At 61.4% G+C, this 25125-nt stretch overlaps 1 protein-coding gene across 3 annotated transcripts; it reads right to left on the bottom strand.

The window, feature by feature from the left end:
- Positions 1-126: 126 nt before the first annotated feature.
- Positions 127-23750, bottom strand: SRL (sarcalumenin). 3 transcript variants are annotated; one of them, XM_063344441.1, is made up of 8 exons: positions 23657-23724; positions 13849-15015; positions 12049-12147; positions 11129-11224; positions 7242-7277; positions 2872-2988; positions 1930-2163; positions 127-1144 (listed from the first exon to the last, which is right to left on the bottom strand). In XM_063344441.1, exons 1-8 carry the CDS (start codon positions 23715-23717, stop codon positions 333-335), a joined length of 2622 nt encoding a protein of 873 aa, XP_063200511.1. In that variant the 5' UTR covers positions 23718-23724; the 3' UTR covers positions 127-332. The 3 variants fall into 3 exon arrangements, with proteins under 3 accessions (XP_063200511.1, XP_063200513.1, XP_063200512.1); XM_063344443.1 differs by lacking the exon at positions 13849-15015 and having other exon boundaries at positions 23657-23750; XM_063344442.1 differs by lacking the exon at positions 7242-7277.
- Between the last annotated feature and the right edge of the window lie 1375 nt (positions 23751-25125).

Here is a 25125-nt window from a genome sequence, read left to right as displayed (position 1 = left end):
GGTTGAAATTCCTGTTCACGCACTCTTGGCACCAGTGAAAAAGCAGCTACAGTTCTAGCTCACCGTGCATTGCTCATACTTACAGCTTAAACATTGCCTTCTACTTGAAAGAACAAAGATAAAATGTCAGGAATTCACAGTTTTTATTCTCTTTCTTATGCCCACCCATCTTCCCCTGCCATCGATGTCAACGACTCAAAGTCCTCATAGTACAGTAGCCTTTGCCAGTGTGGCACTCAAAGGGTTAACAAACCATGGCTTCTCGGACAGATAAGACATAAGCTCATTCACCGGTAGGAACACGTGGATGGTTGGTTATATTACAGAACACCTTAGGGTTTCTTGTAGCGATTCTTTGGGGTTTCGCCACAGCCAGTGATGTCGCAGGAGAGAACATTGGGCTTCTTCCCCAAGCCGATGCTTCCCAAGAGATCGGGAAGCTCGCGAGTGATGGCCTTCTCGATCTTCTCTAGGAAACACCCTCCCATGTAGGAACACTGCTGAGACAGCAGCTTAAAACTGGTGATGGGGTTGATGCCAAAGAAGTCCTTGTAAGCCTCACGGTTGGGGAGGTCAAATTTGCTGACATTGGTCTTTGCCAGAATGGACTTAAAGATAAAGAACTTGTCAGGATCTTCCACAATGTCCCTGAACACCAGTTCTCCATCGCTAAAGAAGGTCATTTTGTCCTTGTAGGTCTGTAGATAGCGATCGACCAAAAGGGCGTGGATGCGCACCCGGATGGCGTGCTGGCGTATGAAAGCGATCTTATTTTCCATCCTGTTCTCAATCACCTGGTTGAGATCTTCCAGCAGCGATATCTCTTCTTTGAGGAACAGGTCTTTGTGCGTATCTGGATGGTACTCGTGGGGCCAGAAGGAGCTAACGTACACCCTGGGTGGCTCCGTGACATTGATGAGAGGAGCCAGGCTCCAGAATAAGGCGCCGTAGACTCTCATGAGCTCCTGGGTAGCCAGGCTGTCGGCTTTGTTCAAGATGATTCGGATCTGAGACTCGCGGCCCTTCAGCTGCCGAAACAGCATCTCCAGCTCCAAGCCCACATCCAACTTCGTAGGGTCAAAGACAACGAAGATGAGATCAGCTCTGTCAATGAACCACTGGCACACGTCGTTGAACGGGTAACCTTGAGGAGAGGAAAGAGAGAAATCCAGCAGAAATGGCCAGCACAGGATGAGTCCCTCTAGGTCAAGGGATGGATAAAACTTGAGCCTGCCGTGTCTCACGCCCTGTCTGGGTTGGACAGGGCGTGAGACACAGCAGACTTCCCATGCAGCCCGGAACCTGTTTCTCATGTGCTGAAAACACTTCAGAGTTTCTTGGCATGAAAACCCATCCCCATGCATCTGGGCCTGTGGCTGCGTGTCTCCCTCAACCTCCCCTCCCAACCTTCTTTCTCCCTGCTGCTGGCCACAGATTCCTGCTGCTCCTGTGAGCAGACATCCGCCACATCATTGCTTTCCTCAGCAGGCACTAAGTGGGTCAAGAAGCCCTTGCTGATCTCTCCTGGCATCCCAGGTGCTGTGGGGATGGTCCTTCTCTAGGCCCTGCTGTGGCACCAGCCGTTGGCAAAGCCTGGCTCCAAGGGCGACAAACAGAGCATTAAATGCTGAGCTGAGGCAGACAATCAACAGCCCGAGGAGTCCCCAGGAAACACCTTGCCAAAATGTCTGACTGTCACACCTCCAAACAGCAGAAACAGCTGCTCTAGCTGATGACACTTGGGTAGGTTCCCCAGGTCCCAGGTGCTGCTGCCATAGCCGTGGGCAGACAAATGTCGCCATCCCCTCCAGCGCAAGACCCCTTTTGTAGCCTAGGGCTCTTCCCCGATGTGCTTCAGCCATCTTTGTCATCTCACATCATTACGACATCTTTTCTGGAGTCCCTTAGCTGAACCCAGTAAACCCCTACCTCGTTCTTGCTGCTTGCGGTTTTCAATGATGCCTGGCGTGTCCACGAAGGTGACCCGCTCTAGCAGTTTGTGGGGCACCTCGATTCCTATCAGCTTCTCCAAGAAGTTCTGCCCAAACTTCTCCAGGGGCGAGAAGGAGCGGGCGCTGTCAGCAGCCATCACGATGCCCTCGATGGTCTTCAGCTTGGGGCCGTGCATGATGACAGTGAATTCGGAGGTGGTGGGTTCTGCTCCTGCCCAGCAACAAGAGGAGCAGTAGAGCTGTGAGATCCATGCCAGGCAATGAACATGACGGGGCTGGCCTGGGACTAGCCAGAGAGCTCAGGAGCATCACTCGCTTGCCAAGAGATGCTAGGGGAAGGCAAGCAGCGGGGCTATTAAATTCTTGCCAAACCTCTTGAGAAAATGCCACCAGGGCTGTCTTCTGCAGGGACTGGTTGTTCTGGACTGCACAAGGTGCCCTCGAGAACCACCTCCCGGGAGCCCTCATTACCCCAGTGCCCAGCCCTCAGCTGCGAGACAACACCCGTGGGAGCAAGGAGGAGGGAAGGGGAATGGCTTTTCTCCTGGGAGGGCAAATTAACTGGCTCCACGTGAGGAGGGAGGGGGAGAAGACAAGGGCGAGTTGCCCTTGCGATGTGACCGCTGCTCTCACGGTTGGGGTTGGAGGCGGCGACCCTGCGCTGCGGTAGGGGGATGCTGCAGGGTGAGATGTCCTCCTCCTCCCCGGGGAGGGTGGACAGTCCTTGGGCCGGGGTGGGGAACCTCTCCCTCCATGTGGCACCGCAGCCGGTTGGCACGGACCAGATCGCAACCTCCCTGCCGTAACGGGAGGGGGGAGATTGAAGAGATGCAGCCAGGAATTGCTGACCGCGTGGACGCAGGAACGCAGGTGCCAGCGCACCCTCGGAGGAGCAGGGAGGGAGCGGTGAGCGCAGTACCTGTGTAGAGCTGGTATGGAGTGTCGTCCAGCCCGAGGAGGTAGTTTATCATGGAGGATTTGCCGACGCTCCACGGTCCCAGGAATAGCACCATTGGCTTGGAAGTGATCTCCCCATCTGTGGAGAGGGGAAATAACAAGAGGAAGTGAAGAAACAATAGCCGCCGCCGCCGTGCGATTAACTCCCGGCTGTAATGAGCATCCCATCTGAGCGGCGTGGCAGCGCTGCCGGGGAAACAGCCACCCTTTTTGGGACCTGCCAGCCATTCGCGAGCCAAGGCATTGCCCAGCGACGGGCCCCGGTGTCCGCAGGAGTGGGACATCACCATGCTCTGCAGGAGACCCCACCTCACTTGTCTGACATTCTCTGAGGTTTGACCTTTCTTAGATAAAGGGAGGACCTGAAGGTCTTTTAAATCTTGTCTCTGGTTCCGGTTTAGGTGAATTTGGGGCTGGCTGCGGGGCGAGTGTGGTTTGGAGGGAGCTGCCGTGAAGCACGGGACATGCGCGGGAGGTGGCCATGCCGAAACCAGGCGAACGCCTCGTGCAAAGGGAGCCGGCGTGGTTGGAGGAGCAAGGCTACAGTGCGGTGCTTGGTAAGCGTGGTGCGAGCCTCGGGCCGGCTGCCTGCCTTGCATTTCCACCATGCCCTCACCGGGATCTGCCCCCCGGCTGTGGCTCCCAGCTCTCTGGTCGAGGAGAGGGTCCCTGCCTCCGTGCGGGCTGGGTGCGAGAGTCCAGCCCGGCGTGGGGAGGGCAGGCTGGGCAAATAGCCCCACTTTGGGCTTAGGGAAAGGCAGGAGGAGGATGAACAACAGTCCACATCCTGCACTCTTCAAGTCCTGGAGTTTGCTAAAGGGCTCAAAGAGGCTGGTGATGGCCCATAAGGACCTGTCCTGGTGCCACGCAATCGGTCTGGGAGCTCAGAGGTCCCTGGACACAAGCAGCCACTGCCCCAGGAGCAATCCCTGCTCCAGTGGGACTTGTGCAACCAGCCCTCAGGCCACTGGGCAGCCAGCCGGTGGAGCCAGAGGAGCCCCTGGCCCCTGCCAGCCCCCAGGCTGTGCCCAGGACAGCCGGGAGCCTGACAGTTGGCTCGAGCCCACGTCAGGCCAGAAATGGAAGTAAAAACTGGATGAGTGAGTTCCTGCTCGTGGGAACCTTCCCTGTCCCTGTTTCTGTACCAGCACTGATGTAGCCAGACGAATCCGGGCAGGAAACGGTGCCAGGAGAGCCATGGTGGCAGATGGCAGAGAGCAGAGCAAGCTGTGGCCCCCCTGCCATGGCACCAACCTAGCAGAGCCCCCGGGGCATCTGCTCCAGGCGGAGACGTGCTGGCAGCAGGGGCTGGAGATGCCCTTGGGGGACCCACGCTGCCCTTGGCACCCTCCCTTCGGCCCCACTCCTAAGGCAGAGATATTTTCCCTGCGGTGGCTGGGAGACCCCGCTGCTCCGTGGCTGCCACCCATGCAAGAGCCTGCAGTTTTCCAGCAAGCTTGGGATCCATCTCCAAGGTGGAGAGAGCCGCAAAACCCATATGGTGCTGAGCTCCTGCTCCCGAGGGTGCTGGAGGGCACTGCGTGGCGGCTCCGCACCGAACCCGTCCTGGATGCAGGAGTCGGGCAGAGCATGCCAACGTCCTCCTACCTGCACCTGCCCATCGCAGGGCCACCATGTCACCGCTGTGGGGAAAGGAATGGGCTGGGGACATCTCTCCACGGGGCCCAGATGTCCATGCAGCTCAACCCTCCTCCCTGAAGCAGGGCAGCTGCATCTCAACCAGGGGGATGGCCCTGCCTGCTCCCTGCCCGCTGCCCTCTCCTGCCTGTGAGCCGCGGGGACCCGATGTTGTCTTCTCACGGGGGACAAAAACAAATGTTGAAACCTCGGACTTTAGTTATTAATCATTCCTCTGTGCCACTCTGTCACCGCTGCTGTGTTCGCTTGCCGGCTTTAATTGGGTTTCGGATGATGATGATGATTATTATTATTATTATCCCCTGTGATGTTGTGCCAGAGGTTTGAGGCGGGTCCCCGCGTGCTCTTTCGTAACCGGTTGCGGGCCAGGCGTGGCTGTGTGAGCGCAGGCAGCCCGCGCGCCCCGGCTCCGCTTCACGTCCCCACCTCTGCCCCGCTGTGCCAGGGCGGGCGGCCATGCAGGCACCCCCCCGCCGGGTCACCAACAGCTCCTTGAGCCCACCTCTGCCCCTTGCTTTGGGAACAGGGTGCTGGCACCCCATGAGCTTTGCAGGCAGCGCCAGGCACTGGATCCTTGGGGGTCTGCAGGTAGCAGCAGCTCCGAGGATGTGAGGCCATGAGTGGGTCCTCCTCACTGCTGCCCGAGGCACGGGGCTGGGGGACCAGAGCGCGTCTCCCTCCCGAGGGGGTGCTGGCCTGGCATCTGTCCCCGCTACGTCCCCCGGCTGTGTAGGTTCAGCGCCGATTTGTGTCGGGCCGGGGAAAAGCGCCAGCCCTTGCCAGCTGCAGGGCAGGGATGGCGGCAGCTCCGTCACGGTGGCTCTCTCCAGCCACCCTGTGGCTGCTCGCTCCCAGCCCAGCCTGCCTCACTCCCAGCTCAACTTCATCCCGGTTTCAAGCTCATCCCAGTTCAAGCTCATTCCAGCTCAACCCAAGCACGGCCTGGCGGCATCCACAGAAGCAGACGCACGCTGGTGCGTGACCAGGCCCTGCCTGCGAGCAGGGGGGGCCGCCAACCTGGCACCCCTTCACCTGTGGTCCTGCTTAAAACACAGCAGCCTAAAACACCGCTTCCCTAAACTGCCGGGTTTGCAGGGTTAAGAGCACGCTGTGATCCAGCAAAGCACCTGGCAAATGAGGCCAGGATGGTCATGTTTCCCTCCGCAGAGCCTGCATTTGTTTTAGACTGTTCAGATCTGGGGGTAGGAGCAATTTGGGTGCCCAAAAAGGTTTTTTTTTTCCTACAGCAGTGGCTTTCTGGAAGGTTTTTCCATGTTGTTTGCAGTGCCAGGCTGTCCTTGGGTGGGAGCACTGCCAGGACTGACCCTGGGCTGGGTCTTCCTCCTTGTCCTCGTGTCGGCTCACCCCGTCTCTCTCCGCAGGACGCTAGGCAAAGAGGAGGACGTGGCAAAACCTCCTGCCTTTCCTTGTTCAGACCGAGCCACGGAGGTCTTGCTCTGTCTTCAAATCACCCGAGAAGACTAAAACACCTGGGAAGACTCTCCCAGCATTGCCCATGCTGCCACCCCATGCCCGTACCCCAGACACCGGCGGCCACTCCGCCTACGGCATGGACGCACTGCCCGGCAGCCCTGGGAGGGCTGGCCAGCTTGCTCGCGAATAGCCCCTTATCCACGTGGCACGTGTGCTCGCAGATGGAGGGACAAGCCACCCGTGGCTGCAGACCCGCCTGCGCCTGCCTCCGCGTCCTGCTCCCCGTGCGCCTACGCCCACACGAGCAGCACGTGTGTGTGCGCCTGCAGCTAGAGATGCAGATAAGACAGCTATCGAAATACGCTATATATATCTACAACCCTCTCCGCTGCCGGCATGCTGGCATGACAAGGAGCCAGAGGCCCTCCAGGCGCTGGCAGGGCTCCGCCGCGTCCAGGACCGGGGTGCGGAGGAGCCTGTTTTCGGCAGGATCCATCAGCTCAGGCGGTGGGGTAGGACAGGAGGGCCAAAAGAGGGGATTTCCCTGCCTCATGTCGCAGCAGGGACATTGTCCCCGTGGCCCAGCACCGGACCCAGGGGAAGGGCTGGGTGTTGGCTGGTGTTTCTTGGCCCGTCTCCCATCTCCTGCTTCTCCAGGGGGGGCCTGGCAGCAGACCCTGAGCAGGATAGGCAGGGAGAGGAGCCAGCTCTGGCTCTGGAAGGGGCTGAGCCCGCCGCGCAGGGGCCAGCCAGTGTTACTGGGACAGCTGCTGCGGGCTCATGGGCTTAAATTGCAGCCAGGGGGTATCAAGGGTGGACATTCGGGAAAGTTTCTGCACGTAGGAGGGTGGGAAGAGCTCCCCTGCGGGGTGGGCTATCTGCTGGGCTCCTCCGGTTCATGCCGTGGGTGGGAGATCGACCTGCAGGTCCACCACAAATGCCTTTGAACCCTCGTGAGAGGAATACTCGACCTTTTGAGTCTTAATCCGAGAGGGAAAAGTGTCAAAGCCTGGGCAAGGTGGGGATACAGAGTCAGGCCGGGGACAGATAAGTGCAGTGACATGCATGCCGAACTCTGGGAGGGCTGGGGACACCGGCTCCAGTGGGACACCAAGGACCGGCCTCTGCTCAGTGCCTGGGAAGCGTGTCCCTGCTGGGACAGGTGAACAGGAAAGCCGGGGGCCAGCGAAGAGCGTAGGCAGCGCCGGCAGCATGCAGGCAGCAGGCAGCGATACCAACCTGTGGCGGAGGAGCCCAGGGTGCGTCCGGGGTAAGCTGTTAGCAGGGGACACGGGGAGAGAGAAAAGGTACCGTGAGTCGAAGGAGGGACGCAGCTGCCTGGGTCTGGCCCAGGCCGAGGAGGGAGCTGAAGACTGGCCCTGGCCTTCTTGTGGGCAGGAAAAGCCAGCAACGGACACATTCCCAGCGGGAGAGAAGGAGTTACAGCCTGTGAGCGACGAGACCTGCGGCTACCGGGACAAGCTCTAAACCCCCGTCTGCCCTGCACCGTGGGGACGTGGCCTGGGGGAGCAGCCCCAGAGAGAGCTGCCTCCTCCGAGACAGCCCCCCGACCCTCCTGCCCCACTCAGCAGAGTTATTGCCTTCCCCAGCAACATTCACCGAGCAAACGGAGCCCAACGAGCCACGGTTAGGACAAGAACCAACCCCGACAAGTGTCCTGACCACCCTGCTGGTATGGTTACCCATATCCAGCCCTAGGGTGGCTGGTGATGGCAACTGGGAGGTCATTGCCTACACAGGCGTGCTAATCAGGACATATGCAGTAATTAGGGACACCAGCATGCACCACAAACCGGCATGACTTCACAGCAAGCTTCCCATCACCAGACTTGGGAGAGTCCCTCAGCCCTGAGCTGGGGACAGTCCCTACGGGGTGGCCAAGCACACGGGTGGACCCAGCCGGAGCGTGCCCGCATCCAGGCGGGACAGCAGAGCGGAGACGCAGGGAGGGCGGCAGGCAGGAAAAAGGAGATGGCGCCTGCCAGGCTTCAACACACCGTAAGCAGAGTCTGTGGGGCGAGCTCTCTGGGATGCACCCTAACAATTCACAGTCGCAGGTTGACGGTGGCAGCCACAGCTCCGCCGGGACAGGGGACAACCATCTACACGGGTTTTTTCTGTGAGCTGCGCGGAGCAGATTTACTCCTTGGATTACACCGGCTGGTGCGCACAAGCGGAGCCGATGGGAAGGGAGACAAAATGGAGGGCTGCCGTGTAATGGAGGGGCAAAGGTGCTTGCGACGGCACCCCTCTATATTGGCTTACACCTCCAAAGGTCACACATATTCCATGACAGGCCTGTCCTGCCGCTCTCCCAGCTGTCCCGGTCCTCTCGGCCAGCTGAGCCGGCAGCTCCGCACCCTCCAGCCTCCCCCCCGCCGTGGGGGTGGGCGCAGGGGAAGAGGTTGGGGACACCTCCCAGCGTGTGGGGCCACCACTGATGCAATGAACCCACTCGGGACAGGGGCACCATGCAGACGAAGCAGCTGAGAAGATTCCCTCAGCCCCACCACGTCCTCACCTGCCTTGCAAGGTCAAGAGGGCTTCTTGGGCCAACCCTCTAACTAATTTGCAGGTTTCTCTAATTACACTGCTAATGAGGGATTGGGAAAAGCTGGAGCTGCGGGTATTAAAGGCAAACTGCTGAGGCTTAGGTTTCCAGGATGGGGTTGTGTGTGCTGTGATATGGGGTGGGGCATCAGAGATGCTTCAAGGAGTTTGGTGGCAGATGAAACGTTTCTGAGGGGAGCATGACCAGGGCCTCTCCTGGCTGAGCCAAGGGCTGCAGGCAACACAGCATCCATGTGCCCTTCCCTTTGGGCCAGGAGGCGGTGACTGTGGGCTACCAGCTCTGGGATGGCATCTGCACCGCTGGGGGGTGCCATGTAGGACACAACAGGGTATGCTGGGCACTCATGCTGGGAGCTGACCTGGGGCGATGTCAGCCTGAGAGATGGCTCCTCCTTCATGGAGAAGTGGAACAGACTGTGCTGTGTTGTGAGATGAGGCTGTGAGGAACACCAGGACCCGCTGTCTGTGGCGAGCCCAGCTCAGGAGCTGGGTTTGAGAGGGGCCTTGGGTTGGGAAAACACAACGGTTGGTGGCTGTTTCCTCAGGAGCTGGGAGGGAGGAAGCTAGCAGGGGCCTGAGAAACGCTTGTTCCATCCTGAAACGGAGCAGGGAGGTGGGTGGTTGGGCATGGGATGACTGAAGGGTAGGGTGGGATGTCCTGAGCAAGGAAACAAGCTGTGCACTGGGAACTGATGCTGAGGGCTGCACCTTCTGGCAGTGAAGAGCAAGGTGAGGGTTAGAGCCTTGGAGGCCACCAGCTGCCCCTGTAATCCCAAATGTTCTCCTAAACAGGGTCCCAGGATGAGCTGACAGTAAATGCTGATGCTTTCACTGCCACCACCACAGACCAAAGCAGCTCGGAGAGCAGGTTGGGGTGTTGCTGAGTCTGTGAGCTCCAGGATGGAGACAGCTGGGACCGGCCATGGCTGGGCCGTCCTCGCTGCCCGGTGTCACTGCTGAAGAGGATGCACAGCAGGGTGCTGGCCCTCCGTCCCCAGGCACGTGGCTGTGTGAGGGAGGGGAGGAAGGCACACTGGGTGGATGACAGCGGCTGTGGGGTGAGGGTCTGTAGGGCGCCCCTCCCGTGCTGGCTGCGGCATGGCGTGTTGCTGTGACCCTCCCAGTTAATCTCCTGCATGGCAGATGGATCACGGTCCCCAGCTGCTGGCGAGCAGCACACAGCGAGGCAGGCAAAGGCGGCGACACAGAGCTGGCTGCAGGAGGCTCGTGGTTTTTTAAGACCTACAAATGCCCCCTCCAGAACCCCTGTGGTGGGTGATATCTGGGATTCTCTGTGCCTTGAGGGGGACAGGACCTGGGCTGGCGATGAGGACTCTACAGCCCTGTCCCTGCCCCATGGGTCCCACTGGCTGTAAGCTGGAGATGGGCTGGCTGGGTCTGGGGATGTTCAAGCCTTCTTAGAAAATGTCTGATGCTCATTTAGGAGTTGTGTTTGGGCTGCAGCGGGGCTGCCTGTAAAACAGGGGTTCTGCTCTAAGGGGATGTGTCCCAGGGGTTTGCCCAAATGAACCCAGGACCCATGCGCTGGTGGAGCAGAGTCCAGCTGCAAAAAGGAATGGGTGTGTGAAGGGTCCCGTCTCACCAGGAGGGAGGGCATGGCTCTGGGATGTGTGAGGCTGGAAACCTGGGGAGGGAGGCAAAACTTCAGGAAAAGGAGGGACCCTGGCAGGAGGCTGATGTGGGCGTGCAGCCCTGGGACACGGGCAACAGGGACTCCGTCATCTCCTGCCTGTCCAGTCAAGGCACAGGGGGCATCCGGCCCCGGCTCAGGACAGGGCTTGAGTAGGGGCTCACAGGAGTCGTACCCCAGTGAACAGGGACCTCGGCCTTGGGCTTGAGCCATCTGTGCTTGGAAAATGGGCCCGCTTGTGTCATACGGGTCCCAAGAGCTTCCTGTAGCTTGTGAGCATCTTGGGGCCAGGGCTGCCCTTTCCTCTACTGGAAGGACACGTGTGCTGCTGGGGCTCAGCCCAAGCCAATGCCCGTGGCCATGGGGACCTGCTCACCTGATCCAATGTGTCTGTAATTGCCAAGGGGTGGAAACTCTAACTCCTGGGCTGAGTGAAGGCTGCCGAGCTTGAGGGATACCCTGCCCACATGGCCGTGTCCCATACTGAGCAGGAAGGATGCCAGCTCCAGCCACCCCCAGGAAGCTCATCCCCAGCCTTGAGAGGTCCCAAGCTTCCTTGCCAAGCCTGTTTCGTTGGGCCGTGATCTCTGCTTGGCAGGGGTACAGGGCATTGATGTTGAGCAGGTGGAGGACCCGAAGCAGGCAGGGTTCAATGCTCAGCCTACACAGATGGTCCTGCCAGCAGATGGGCTAAGGCAGATGCGGGAATGCCTGCCGCTGGGTTCACTAGGGCATGTCCCCTAAGCCCAGCATGTTCATGGCCTTCTTGGGAAGCTGCAAAGGAAGACAAACTATCCGAGCCTTTCCATGATCTGCTCGCTGCGCTGTTATCTGCATCCCAATGACCTGATGGTGCCGGAGACCCCAGTGCCCATGTCATTACCTGTGATCTCATGCTGCCTCAGCTCGTTGTATCTGTAGGACTGCTCCAGGGGCTTGATGGAGGAGTGGTAGATCTTCCTCAGCCGCTGCAGTACTCCTGCAAGGGTAAAAGTATGCAGACGGGTGAAAGGCGAACCCCACCACCCTGGTTGAGCTCCTCCTAGGTAAGCTGCTGGGCATTCCCTGCAGATCTTGAGAGTGACTCAACTGTCGCTAAGGGACTTAACTTACAGTTGAAATCTTGGCCAAACTCATCCCAGTCACGCATTTTGACGCCCCTCCCTGCTAATATTTCCTGCTGGGCACTGTCCCCGTCTGCTGCCAGTCTTGCACGTGCCAGCAGCTGATGGAAGGAACTTCTCTTGTTAATGCTCTTTAGCACTCAACACCCACGATCCCAAAAGCCCTCCACCATGGTGCCAGGGACCCTTGGCACAGCCCCTAAGCTGCTCGCTAGAAGGAAGAAGGGGCATTTTCCACACCAGCTTTTACCACTTTCTTTCCAGTCCAGACTGCCCATGTGGCCAGCAGAAGCAAGACTTATAATAGCAAAACCCAATAAATAATTGGAATAAAAATCCCAACCCTTTATTACAAACTGCCCCAGGTTTTTCTGGGCAGGGATGTGGCTGGCTTGGGTTGATTCCTTCCAGCCTCTCTACCCTCCTAATTCTTGCACACCCTTGGGGCTGTCTTTAAGATACCTAAAATATGTTAACCCAAGAGCAGAAAATGGCTTGCTATTGAATATATGGTGTTGCTGGACCTACAACAAGTTAAGTTAAACCCAAAATGCTCTAGGGAAGGAAAATCCCGTCCATGTTCTTGGTGCAGCAGAATGGTGAGGAGCCTGTCCTGCGGGGATCGCCCGGACTGAAGGAGCGGGGCATGCATGGCTCGGTGCCACCCAGGCCCCCTCACCTGAGAAATCATCGGCAGGTTTGTCCTCGTTCAGTTTGAGGGTGTTCTCCAAGTGGGACCGGTCGCGCTTGGTCAGCTCGCTGGCATCTTCAACCTCTTCTGCAGGAAAAGGCAAAGAGACCTGTTACCGCTGGAGCTGGGGACTCCACACAGGAGCTCACACAAGCTACGGCCGGGGAGAGGGCATGGGGGAGCACACACACCCCAGGCCCGCGGACCCGCCATGCGCCTCGGCAGCCACTCTCGCCTTTGGCACGCCGCACGGTCTCTCTTTTGCAAAGGCTCCTGGAGGCTTGGCAGGGCCTGCCAGGGCTGTGGCTGCGGGGGGAAGCGTCGTGGGCAACCGCTTGGCTCCGAGGAGGGGCTGGCGAGGGAGATGTGCCATGTCTCCCTGGGCGGGAGCGAGGGCCGGACGCTCGTGGGGAATGCGAAGGACGTGCCTGGAAGGGGCTCCAGGGCTGGGGTGCGGTGGGAGCACGCGCGGCACCTGCTGCCCGATGGGCCCTGCCCACCCCGGCGCTTCCCCCGGCAGCTGCAGCTCCTCCAGGGAGAAGCCTCGACTGTGGGCGCACGCTGCTCTGCCTCACCATCTCTCACCTCGCTCCCCCAAAACTCACCCGTTGAGCCAGAGACATGGGGGCATGCGAGGCTGGGGATGGCTCTTGAGAGACCAGCCAACCTGACCCATGCTGGCTGCCTCACCTCTGCTGGTTCCCTCCCACCTCCGCCTCCCCATATCAGACTGGAGCCCTCTGCGTGGCACCCTGGCTTGGGGTGGCCCTGGGGACCCCACGGCTCCATGCCAGGCCTGGGGAGCATGAGGCAGCTGCCATCACCTGGGGCACCTTGGTTTCCCCAAGACAGAGGTGTCCTCGCCTTGGAGGTGATGGCACACCAAGGGCCCTATGCTTTTTGGTAGCGGGAGGTGGGTTGGGCTTTAGCGGGGGTTTGGGGACAGGTCTGTGGACAGATATGTGCTGGCTGGGCTGGGGATGGCTGGGCCAAGCGGAGCCCTGGGACTGCGTTGAGTGCCTACCGAGTGTTGGGCTGAGGAAGACCTTTTGACTTGCCAAGTAAAGCCACAGAGACCAAACTGGGTTTCCCTTTCAGCACAAATGGGAACTTTTTGAGCTGGGACATTACAGGTGAAAGCAGAAAAAGACTCAGCTGGGTCCAAAGGTTGCTGCCCAACCCGTGGGCCAAAGTCCACAAGCGTTTCTAGGAAATCATGGGCGGGGGAAGGGGGTGTCCCTTTTCCTTAGCTAGCCTTTCACTGACCGAACGTGGCCAGAGACGGTGCTTCGGCAACTCATGAGTCTGAATTATCTCTTCACACCTTCCCTACAAGGCAAGAGCTGGTGGACAAGAGACCCACCAGCCTGGGCAGCACCCTGCCCTTGCACCAAGAAAGCTGGTGGTCCGGAGGACTCTGAGGGCAGACAATAAAGAGCCTTTAAGAGGTTTGCGGGTGCTGAAAGGGGCCTGGGTGTTAAAAATCTTATCCGTGTCCACAGCCCAGAGGAGAAATCACGGGCTTAAAGTGCAGCCGGAGAAATGTCGGCCAGCTTTGGTATCGCTGCGAGGAGTGCTCGCGTTGCAGGCGTCGGCGGGCTCCTGCCTGCGCCCTGGATGCCCGCAGCCGGACCTGCCGTGCAGCGGTTAGGGGCAGGCGCGGGAAGCACAAGCGTTAGGAGAGGGCCATGCACTAGGCGCAGTTTAATGTGCCAAGCTCAGCTCCGCCGGCGGTTGATAGTAGGTCACTGTGGCCGCTACAGCACACCCACAAGAAAAGACTCCAACCTCTCTGGCTGTGCTGGAGCTCAGCAGCAGCTGGGTGGGCACTCTGGCCAGGTGGGGTCTCTGTTTTTGCCAGAGATGTCTTGTCTGCAGGGGGGTCTTCTGCTGTTGGTGGATCTTCCACCACTGCCGGCGGGTCTTCTGCTGCCAGCTGATCTTCTGCTGCCGGTGGGTCTTCCACCACTGCTGGCGGGTCTTCCACCACTGCTGGCGGGTCTTCTACCACTGCTGGTGGGTCTTCTGCTGCTGGCAGGTCTTCTGCTGCTGGCGGGTCTTCCACCACTGCCAGTGGGTCTTCTACTGCTGGTGGGTTTTCCACTGCTGCTGGTGGATCTTCCACTGCTGCTGGTGGATCTGCTTCTGCTGGCGGGTCTTCCACTGCTGCTGGCAGCTCTTCTGCTGCCTCCCCACAGGGGGGGTGATGGCAGCTGGCTTCTCCCTTGCCAGCAGCTGCTGGTTTGCCATGGCCATTTTTGGCAGGAGTGCCGGCTGCTTCCTTGTCAGTCCCTTTAGCTCCGTTCTCTGACCCTACTGGCCCGGCACCATCTTCGTCAGACTCTTCCTCCTCCTTAGAATCTCCCTCCTCGGACTCTCCCTTGCTTCCATCTTCCTCAGACTCGCCATGTTCACCTTCCTCAGACTCCCCCTGCTCGTCATCGTCATCTTCCTCTGAGCTCTGCTCACCCCCTTCCTCTCCCTCCTCAGGGGCAGACAATGCTCTTGGCTCCTCCGTTTTCTCTTCCCCAGGCTGCTCTTTCTCCTCAGAGGCTGCTTTCTCGGTGCCGGACTCCTCATCCTGCCGGGCACGGGAGCCATCTTGTGGGCCAGGCCCGCCGTTCCCATCATGATGTGCTGCCTCAGGGGTGCCCAACACAGCATCTTCCCCTGGGCCCTCTGCCTTGCTGGGCTCCTCCTGGCCCTTCTCCACACTGGTCTCCTGTGGCTGGCCATCCCCTGGCCCCGGGTCCCCGCTCAGGCCACCCGCTGGCTCTTCCTCCCCCTCTCCGTGTCCCTCCTCAGCGGCGCCGGGCAAGGAGGTGTTGGCGGGGCCGCCATCTCGGTCCTCCTCAGGGCTGCCGTTGGCTGCCTTCTCCTCCAGCCTGGGCTCTGCAGCTGGCAGGGGGCTTTCGGCAGCGCCACCGACATGGTCCGTGCCGGGGGTGTGCGGCTCTAAACGATGAGAACAGCTCAGTCAGTCTTACCCGCGCCGCCATGCGGCTACCGGGGCACCCGCCGGCCCCCCGTCAGCACCGGGGGGGGAGCCCTGAGGGAGGATTTGTGTCTCTTATCAAGAAGTTTAAACACTTCCCTAAAATTTCTCTAGTTCCAGCTCAATTTTCTGTCCCAGTTGCGAGAAGCTGGGTGCGAAGAGGTGGGGTTTTTTTGGAGGGGGGCAAAGCCGATGCTAGCAGGGGGCCTATGGCTGTGCTGGCCATGGCTGCCACCCGCCGTGAAGTGCTGCAGGAAGGCGGCAAAGCAGCCCTAAAAAATGGTGAGGAGGGGGGAATAATAACAAAAAAGCATAGCTCGAGGGGCCGCAGGCACTTGGCAGGTTAAAAGGGTCCTTCCCCAGCCCTGCCTCGGGAGAGCATCATGCCAGCCATGACGGGCGGCGGGGCAAGGAGGAGGAGGAGGAGGAGGATGGGGCGAGGGGGAGGAAGAAGGGGCGAGAGGCTGCCCGGCACCGGGCCATGCCTTTCCACAGGCAGGGCCTGACCCCAGCAGCGGGGCTCAGGAGCTATTTATTGTAAGCATCCCTTCACTAGGAAAGCATTTGCCGCGCTGTGCGGCTGGCGGGGACACAATGAGTTTGTTCTGCGGCCCCGGGAGAAGCCAACCGTATTTTCCATAGCCCTCCAACTGCAATTTAACATTAGTCAACGGGTGCCAAAAATAAAAGATCACCAGCTATACTGTCTCCGTTACAAACAGTTGCTGCTAGTCTAAATAATCCCCTGAAACGTCTAATGCCTGCATACCAGGGAAGCGTTTCAGAGGAAAATAATTCCTTTGTACTCCAGCTGGCAAGCAGATGCCAACAAGGAAAAAAACGCCACCTCCACCCAGGCTGCGGGGAGGAAAGCGGGCAGCACCGGGCACGGCACAGCTGGCAGCCAGCCCTCTCCTCTGGCTCCTGCCCCGCGTCCGTGCCGGGGAGCCGCAGGGCTGTGTGTCCGGCAGAGCATCGGCAAGGGCTCACCGGCCCTGGCAAAGCCATGGCGCTGGGCTTGGCCATGGGTGACTGTGGTGGCCGAGCACAGGAGGAGCCGAGCCAAGGTCGGCATGGTGCCAACCCCAGACTGCTCAACCCAGTTTGCCATGGCCGGAGGTTGCATCTCCATCCATGCCGGGGCCAGCGGTGCTGTTAGCCAGGAGGCAGCAGGACAAGCCGTGGCAGCGGCTGGGAGGGACAGGTTGCGCCTGGGCCTGCCAGGGTTTCCAGCCGCTCTTGTGTGCAGCCTGGCACACCGGAGCTACCGCTGCCGCTGTGGCCCCTCGCCCCACCGAAACCGGATGCGCCAGTCACCCTCGCTCTGCCCTCCCCGACCTCCCCTGTCCTTTGCTGGCATGTGGCTTGCAGGTGCCTCCAGGCTCCCAATTCAGCTCCCAGACAGAGGGAGACGGGTCCTGAGGAGCTCCCACCCGTCTCCCTCCCACCCGCAGCACCCCTCTCCTTCGGGTCGCCTTCCCCCAGGACCCCTCAGGGTGCCCAGCCTGCCAGGAGCCGCGGGAAGGGGAATGTGCTATGTCTGACCTTCAAAGCCCTCGGTGGCCGGGGGCCAGCATGCCACCGCCTGGCCCTGGTGGCCTAGAGACCATCCTGTGTCTCCCAAGGGTCCCCTCCACCCACGGGGATGGGGATATTCTCAGTTTGGCCCCAAAATAGCCGGTGACCTGGAGGGCTGGGAGGGGAGCGTGGCTCCTCAGGCGGGCGTTTGGGGAGGGTTGAGGTGGGTGTGGGAGGGAGCAGGACCAGGCAGGGGAGACCCTGCGCATCCCAAGGGCTTTGTCTGGGGTCTGTGTGTCCCCTCTGACCAATACAGGGGGACAGAGGGGCTGTCACCCACTGTGGCTGGGCACAAAGGCAACCCCAGTGCCCACCGTGAGCCGTATCTGCGGGAAAAGGGAAATATTCCCTGGGCACTCAGACCGGGATGTTCGTGCCGGTGTGCTGGTCACGGGCTTTATTTCCTGTGACCTTCAAGGTCTTACACAAAGTCCCTCTGCCCTCTCCACCTCCTTCTCCCTCCTGTTTCCCCTACATGGTCTCCAAATCCATGGCAGGGCGAATTGTGCTGATCTGCAGATGGCCGGTCGATGAGCAGCGAAATGGGCCGAAGGTTATGGGCTTAACACCCTCCTCGCGTCCACCGGTGGCTAAAAATACGGCTCAGCAACTGTACGGGGGAACCAGAAGGAGCAGCTCGGCAGGGTGTGGACGGCGGAGCACCAGCCCCCACGGCCGCTGGCCCCAGCCCCTCGCCCCACTGCCAGCCAAGGGTGACGTCCGCACCTGGGGCCCATCCTGCGGGTCCCCGTGGGCTCCAGGAGGCAGCGGGGACAGCCACCGTTGTAAAGTGACACCGGGGCTCCCCTTGTTCGCGCCCTGCGTTGTGCCAAGCGGACGGGTGGCATCGCAGAGGAGCCTTTGCCCCGCTCCCCTTGGGGACCTGACCTCCCTGAGGGTTCCCGGCTGCCCCAAATCTCAAACCCGACTACAGGGCTGGGAGGGCTGCCAGCAGCTTGGGGACCCTTTCCCCAGCGGTGACAGCACCCTGGGACACAGCTGCAGGGACGGAGAGCTGACAGTGGGGCTCTGTGGATGCCACGGCTGGTGTGCACCTGAGAAAAGCCCGTGCGGAAAGGATAGGGATGGCTCCCAAGGGCCGAACGTCACCCTGCCACGGTGTCCCCTCCATCCCTGCATGGGGACAGATGAAACGGCAGCAGCTCGGTGCCATAATGGGTCCTCCAGGAGGGACAGCCCCCGAGGAGCGCTGGGGCTGGCTAGGAGGGACAGATGGGCACAGGTGGCCCTGGGAGGGACGATCTCCTCCTTCAGCAGAAATAGGAGCCTCGAGCATGGGGCCGGTGATGCCCAGCGCTGTGGGGATGGCTTTTTGCACACCCCCTTCCCCTGCCCGGGTCCCAGCCCCTGCGGCACGCAGGAGCATTATCCACCATCTCCCGCAAGCCCTGCTCTCCCAGTGGGGTTCAGGGGGGGGAACTTGCACCCCAAACCTGTCTGCCCCTTCCTTTTCAGGGAAAGGCAAGGCTGAATGAAGCCCGAAGGCTGTGCTTTGTTCTGACGAAGCCCTTCAAAACCTCACGGAAAGTGGCTGGACCCAAAGGAGCCACAGGGCTGGGACACTCGGCCTTGCCCTCGGCAAGGGTTGGCCCCTGCTTGCCCCGGGGCATCGGGGGGCTGCTGGGGAGGGGGTGCAGCGCCCGGGGATCACGATGCTCCCTGCTGCTGCCAGCCTGGATGGTGGAAAAAGTTAAGTCAAGGAGGATTAGCCCCCTGAGCCTGACCTTTCTGCAACCAGAAACTGTTCCCCGGCAGGAGGCAGGGCCAGGGGAGCCCAAAGGAGGGACCATGCCCCGCACCGGGGCTCAGGCCTGGGCACCCCAGCCTTGCAGCCCACCCCTGGGTGCTCAGCTGGAGCACCGAAGAGGATGACATCTCCTCCCTGCTCTTCCCGTGCCTCAGTTTCCCTGTCTGTGCCATCCCGGCACCACTGCCAAGCCCCACGGAGGAAGCGCCCGGTGTTTTACTACCCTTCAGCAGCTCCGATGGCCAAGACAGCGCCGCAGGCAGCCGGGCAGGTGGGAACCCGGCTCCAGCACCAGTTTGGAGGCCACCAGGCCAACACCTTCACCGACTGGGAGAGGAAAGTGTCCCAAAGTGGCTCAAGAAGCCCGGAGGACAGAGGCACGGCAGTGAACGAGGAAGGGGTTGGTGTTCCGGACCCTCCTGCACCCCAAAGCCCAGAACACCCATCCCGGAGGCTTCGTCATCCTGGGCCACCGGCAAAAAGCAAATATTTTCCAGTTTTTCAAAGGCAGAGCCCAGCGGTGGTAGAGGAAACAGCTTTGTCAGACTGACTTGACCTCATTTGCGGGAGAGATTTTTAAGTTTAGTTGAGAAAAAAGAAATTGATTTGATTTCTATAAATAGTCGGCTGGAACCGCACGATATTTTGATTAAGAAAGAGTAAAGAAACCTCACCAGGGTGCACCAAAGGGATTAAAACCAGGCTCGGAGCTTTCTAAAGATAGAGATGAAAATGGGGAATCGCTTCCTGGGGGGGGGGTGGGGGGGGTTTGACTGTCTCCCCACAGGGTGCCCACCCTCAAGATTCCGAAGGAAACCTGAACTCCTGACTCGCAGAAGACACCAAGATGAGGGCGGGTGAAAATAAAGCACCTGGGACTCCCTGGCCGGGGGAGATCTGGGTCCGCAAGTCAGCAGACTGCGAGAAAACGGCGTGTGTTTTGGCACAGGCAGAAGTCACGCTGCACGCCGAGGAACATCTCCCCGGGGTGTCCCGCGCGGGGTCTGCAGCCCGGGGGGATGCTGAAGGACCTGAGGGAAGCGCTGTGCCATGGTTGGGACTGGAGGAGCCCCTTGCTCCCGAGGAGGGACTCCTGCGCGGTCACACCGGTCCTGTCCCCAGGCCTCCAGCCATGGGAGGCTTCACCAACCCAAGGTGGCCCCAAGGGACATCTTCCATGCACTCTGTGTGAGCCTTCCCCGAGGAACGCTCCCTGTCCCTCATCTTTGGTCATCCCAAGGATTCCTGGTCACCTGGGCAGGACAGGGAAAGCCCTTGGGCACATCAACTTGGATTTTAATGCCTGATGATCCATTGGCCCACAAGATCCTCAAATCCATAGGGATGTCCAGGCAGAAGCGCTGCCTGACCGTACCAAGCAGCGGCACCCAGCCCCGGGGAGGGTCTCATCCGTACCCCCAGCAGCAGGAGGGGGGATCCCAGCTCAGCCATCACACAGGGAAGGGGCCAAGCGGCTCCGAACCCTTTTCCACGTCATGCCCCCACGAGTGGGGAGGTGGCCAGGGTCAAGCCACGCGCCTGACTAGCACCGAGGCCACGCTGCCGCTGCCAACGCCCTGACCTGGCGCGGTGTGCCCGGCCGGAGACTCCCCGACCCCTCTGCCAGCCCCCGCCGGCACACGAGCTCACCGGCTTCCTTGGCCTATCGCTTACAAGGGAAATGTCCCCACGGGCTGAAAATAGCCCAGCGGAGCCCTGCCAAGGCACCAGCACCCGCTGCTATTCCTGCAGCGCCTGGGGAACGGGCAGTTTTATGAGCGATTCGGTCACCCTTGGAGCCGCCAGGCGGGCTGGGGTTTCGGCACCCCGGGGAGCCCGCGCTCCCAAGCTCAGGGAGCTGGCGCCTGCGTGGCTCAGCGAGTGGGGACACGGGGACGCGGTGGGGACATGGTAAGGGTGCATGGCCCACCCAGCATTGCTCCTGGGTGCAGCGCAGCCCTCCCAGCCCCACGCCGTCCCACAGGGATCCACTGGTGGCCTGTGCCCCCGGGACCATGCCCAAGTGAGGTGTCCCGGCTGTCCTGCCTGGCTGGCTGTCACCTACACACCTGTCCAAGGATGGCTGATGGGAGAGGGTGTCACCACGTGGCCAACCTGCCCAACATCTGCCTTGGCCAACATCTGGGGAGAGATGAGGCACCCACAGGGAATCTCCTGGCGAGGAGGATCACCCTGGGCAAGGATCCCACCCTGGGATCTCCTCCAGGCGAGGTACCAGGGGGGTGACAGGGATGTAAGTGGCACAAGTAACCAAAACCTGTGGGTGCCTGTGGCACCCCAAGCCCCTTGCCTCACTGTGGCCACCCCTGCACCCAATGGCAGTGGTGTCCATGGTTGTGCGGATGAGGAGGGGGCGTGGAGGTGAGTCCAGTGGGGTGTCACTGGGACACAGCGGTCCCCCACCTCTGGGGAAGCTCATTATGCTGGGGGGGGCATTTACCTGGGATGGTCAGGGTGGGGAGTCCCCATGGGTGCCGTGTCCTGGGCCCTGAGCCCATCTGAGGTGACACAACCCAGGTGGTGGAGCCACTCCAAGACGTGCTGTCCTGGGAGGTGGAGCCCACCCCAAGGTGACACGTTCCAGGTGATGGAGCCCACCCCAAGATGCCATGCCCTGGGTGACAGGGAACACCCCAAGATGCCATGAGGACACAGTGATGGAGCTCACCCTGAGGTGCCATGCCCTGGGTGACGGGGAACACCCCAAGAGGCCATGAGGACAAGGTGATGGAGCTCACCCTGAGGTGACACATCCCAGGCTGAGGCAGGATGAGGAGTCCCGGGGGTGGTGGCCCACGCTCGCTGTCACCAGGAGAGGTGTGTGCCAGCCCCGTAGTGCCCTCTGCACTTTCTGCCAGCGTGCCAGGGCATTCTTCAACTCCTCGCCCACCTTGAAGGTGGTGATGGCACAACCCACTCAAGTCTGAGATGGCTGGGATGGGGGGAGCAAGGGCTCCCCAGGCTCCCTGGTGGCCATGGGGACTCAGCATGGCCATCCAACCTGTGAAGGTATGGCCGGGCTGTGCCTGAGGGGCGAGTGTGGGGAGAAGGAGACCTTCCCCCGGGCAGGAGCAGGAACGGGGCAGTGGGGAAGCGCCCTTGTCCTGAGCCATCGCCCAGCCCTGCGGTGGGTGCTGGCCCCTGCCGGGGCTCCTGGCCACTCCAGGGAGCTTTGCCAGCCCTGGCCACGTGGCCCATGGGCCGTTTTGGCCGCACCCCTTCCACGATGCATCAATGAAACTCCCGGTCCCCCGCAGGGCTCCCCCTGCTTTCTCCTCACCAACAGGGACTTAAATGGGAAGGCAAGGCCCAAAAAACAGGAAAACAACCCCCCTGAGCCACCTTCTGCACCCCAAAAGTGCTCAGGTCTGAGAGCCCAGCTCGACGCCAAAGGAAAAGCAAAACTCATTGTGCAAACCCCACCGGGTCCCATGGAGTAGAACCGCATGCAGGAGATGTCCCATGGCTTGTATCTTTTTCGCAAACCTATAGGACCAAGGCAAAATATGTCCCCTGCCCTTCCCTGCCGATAAGGAGAAGATGCTGATGGTGAGGACTCAGGGGGCTCCAGCCGCCCCTCGGAGCCAGCTCTGGGGCTGCAGACCCCAATGTGGCCTCCGAGATGGTGGATCTCGGCACTGGGCTGAGCAGGGTGCTGGTGAGGGGGTGCCCAACACCGTGCCCAGCCCCATGGCATCACCGCGCCAGCCTCAGCTCAACTGAGAGCAGGGCTGGTGGTCACCCACCATGGTGACAAGCCCCTGATGTCCCACCAGCCCAGCTTGGAGTGGCACCAACCACCGCACATGCCCGTAGAGGACCTTTCCATCCCCCTTGTCCCCAGACCCGACTCGCTGCCCTGCGGAGGTCACCCCACCACCGGCGGGGTGCGTCGCTGGCCCCAAAACCCGTTAATCCATAAGAATGGTCCAAGATGCCCTTAAAAGGCCAAAACTCGGCGGGGCTGGGGGTGCCGGGTGTGCTGGAAGGCGGCAGCTGCGGGTGCCCGTGCGCGGGGCCGCGGCAGCGCAGGGCTGGAGGCGGGGGGGCCCAGGGTGGCTGCAGGGAGCACAGTGTCCCCTTACACGGCTGTTTCCATACTTAGCCACCCCCCTCCCAGCAGCGCGGCCGCCGGAGCCCGGCCAGGCAGAGAACTGGCCCAAATTAACTCAAGGGCAAGCAAGGGTACTGGCGATGCCACCCCACCGTGCGGCCCCAGCGGCGCCCAGCCGGGGACAGGGGTGTTAAGCGGGGACGGGACGGACCGGAGAAGGGGTCCAGGGTCACCCAAAGTGACATCTTGCTTGGCAGGTCCTTGGGTGGTGGAGGAGACCCCCAAGGCAAGCAGCCCACCCCACCCTGCTCCCACTACAGCGTGTCCCAGCGCCCCAGCAGCCCCCCCCGCAAGTCCTCACGGCCCAAAACTGAGCCACCTCGGCACCCATGGGTGCCACTGACCCCCAGCGTGCTGGCAGCAGCATAGCCCCCTGTGCCCACCCTGACTCCAGAGCGGGGACCTCAGCTCCAGCCCCTCCTGGCCACAGCCCCCCACCATGTTTCCCTGCACATTTTGGGGTGACTCTGCAGCCCTGGCAGCGCTGCCACGGAGCCCGGACCTGCCACCCTGTACTGCTCCTGGCACCCACCCGGACCTGGGTGGGCAGGCTGGGCTCACCGGGCACCCCAGAGCCTCGGCAGCACCCGCAGCCCCACAGGTACCTGCAGCGCCACAGGCACCCGCAGCCCCAGTGAGCACCCATGGCCACCCCCAGCCCTATGGGTACCCACAGCTTTGCTGGGTGCCCACAGCCCCATAGACACCTACTACGCCACAGGCACCCACAGCCCCACAGGGACCTGCAACCCCATGGACACCTGCAGCCCCATGGGGACCCCACAACCCTGCAGGCACCCACAGCCCCATGGGGACCCAGAGCCCTGTGGGGACCCTGCAGCCCCAAGGAGACCCACAGCCCCATGGCAACCCACAGCCCCATGGGGACCCAGCAGTCCCACAGGGACCCACAGACTTGCAGGCACCCACAGCCCCATGGGGAGCCACAGCCCCATGGGGACCCTGCAGCCCCATGGGGACCCACAGCCCTGTGGGTACCCCTCAACCCCATGGGCACCCACAGCCCCATTGGGACCCTGCAGCCCCATGAGCACCCACGATCACCCATGGTGACCCATAGCCCCACGTGCCCCCCCCGCAGCCGGCCGGGCGGCCGTACCTGCAGTGCCGAGGAGCAGGAGCGAGGCCACGCAGCAGCAGAGCAGGTTGAGGCCCTTCATGGTGGCTGCCAGGAGCTCCCTGCCGCTCGCTGCCTCTATTTATACGGCGGCGGCGGGCGCGGGGCAGGGCAGGCAGCTGCCGGCACCGCCAGCACAGATGCTGCCGCCACCGCTCGTCCTCTCCCAGGGGGCCCTGGGGATGGGGACAGGGACGGGTGCAGCGCTGGGAAAAACTCGCGTCAGGGATGTGAGGGCACGGGACACCTCCCGGCATGGGGTCGCTGGGGTGGCACTGCCCATGCGGGGTCACCGTCCCCGTCGTGGCATCCCACTGGCACGGGGTAGTGGAGCTCCTTGGGCTGCCCCGAGCTCCTGCAGCCCCTTTTTGGCTGGAGCAGGATTTCATGGAGGGGGAAGAGTGGAGCGTCACAGCACCGCGGTGTCCCCCATCTGCCCCCAAAGGTGGGTGTCCCCAGGGAACCTTGTCCCGGGCTGATTTGGGGCCCCTCTTATACCCACCATGGCTCACCAACTCCAGGCAATGCCACACGCTCCGTAGGCAGGGGGACATGTTGCCTCCACCCTGGGGGTGTCCCCATTGTCACCAGCACCGCACTGGCAGCATGGTGGTGGCCAGCAGCACAGGGTTGTCAGCTCCTCTCACCCTGACTTGTAAGGGACAGCCACCCAGTGCTGTCGTCCCCAAAGCCTGGCCATGGCAGAGTGGCCTCTGGGCTCCGTCACTGGAGGAGCCACTTTGGGGGGGCCGTGACCCACCATTTTCTTGGGGATGGGGCCAAACTGGAAGGAAAACACCACTCCCCCCTCCCAAATCTGGCTCCTTCCACAAGCGTAGGAGCAGGGCCGAGACAGTGGTGGCAGGGAGGGGACAGTGGCTGGGCACCATGGAGGGCCACGGTGTGGAAGGGGAGCGGGAGAGACCCCCAGCCGCGGGGGATGCTGAGAGGTGGGTGCCCCATGGGAAAAGATGGGTGCCCCCCCCCAAAAGCCATGGAGAGAGGTGGGTGCCCCCACCCTGACAGAGCCACAAGATGAGCCAGCAGCCCCACGGAGAGCCATGCGGAGAGATGGGTGCCCCCCCGCAAGCCCTGGGGGACCTGGGACACCACAAGTTCCACCCCCAGGGCAGGGGGACACAAAGCCTGACCCTGCCCTCCCCCCACCACCACCCCAAGCCGAGCAGCTTCAGTCGCAGACCCCCTCTCTCCACCTCAGCAGTGAGCTGAGCCCCAACGCACTCGTAGCACGTGTGGGCAGCACTGGCAGGGCTGAGCCTTTAAATATAGCCTGGCTGCTCAGCGGGCAACCTCGCGGGGGCCAGCATCCTCCTGCCTGCTCCCTGCCTGCCATTCCCAACGATTCCCAACGCCGGCAGCGCTCCCCGTGAGCCCCAGGTCACCCAAGAGGGACCAGTGTCCCCCCCTGCCAGGGGCAGGATCCGTCCCCA

This window comes from Chroicocephalus ridibundus, chromosome 8 (genome assembly GCF_963924245.1).
Source record: "Chroicocephalus ridibundus chromosome 8, bChrRid1.1, whole genome shotgun sequence".
In the NCBI taxonomy this organism is placed as follows: Eukaryota; Metazoa; Chordata; class Aves; order Charadriiformes; family Laridae; genus Chroicocephalus; species Chroicocephalus ridibundus.
This window is presented reverse-complemented; position numbering and strand designations above follow the sequence as displayed.

What these genes read in the sequence shown, in the direction of transcription:
- SRL (XM_063344441.1), bottom strand. Translation starts at nt 23,717, where the DNA reads ATGAAGGGCCTCAACCTGCTCTGCTGCTGCGTGGCCTCGCTCCTGCTC. An exon ending in ACCTGCCGATGATTTCTCAG is followed by an intron (nt 11,225 to 12,048) that starts GTGAGGGGGCCT and finishes TTACCCTTGCAG; the next exon opens with GAGTACTGCAGCGGCTGAGG. An exon ending in CCTGGGCTCCTCCGCCACAG is followed by an intron (nt 2,989 to 7,241) that starts GTTGGTATCGCT and finishes CCCTCTCCACAG; the next exon opens with ATGGGGAGATCACTTCCAAG.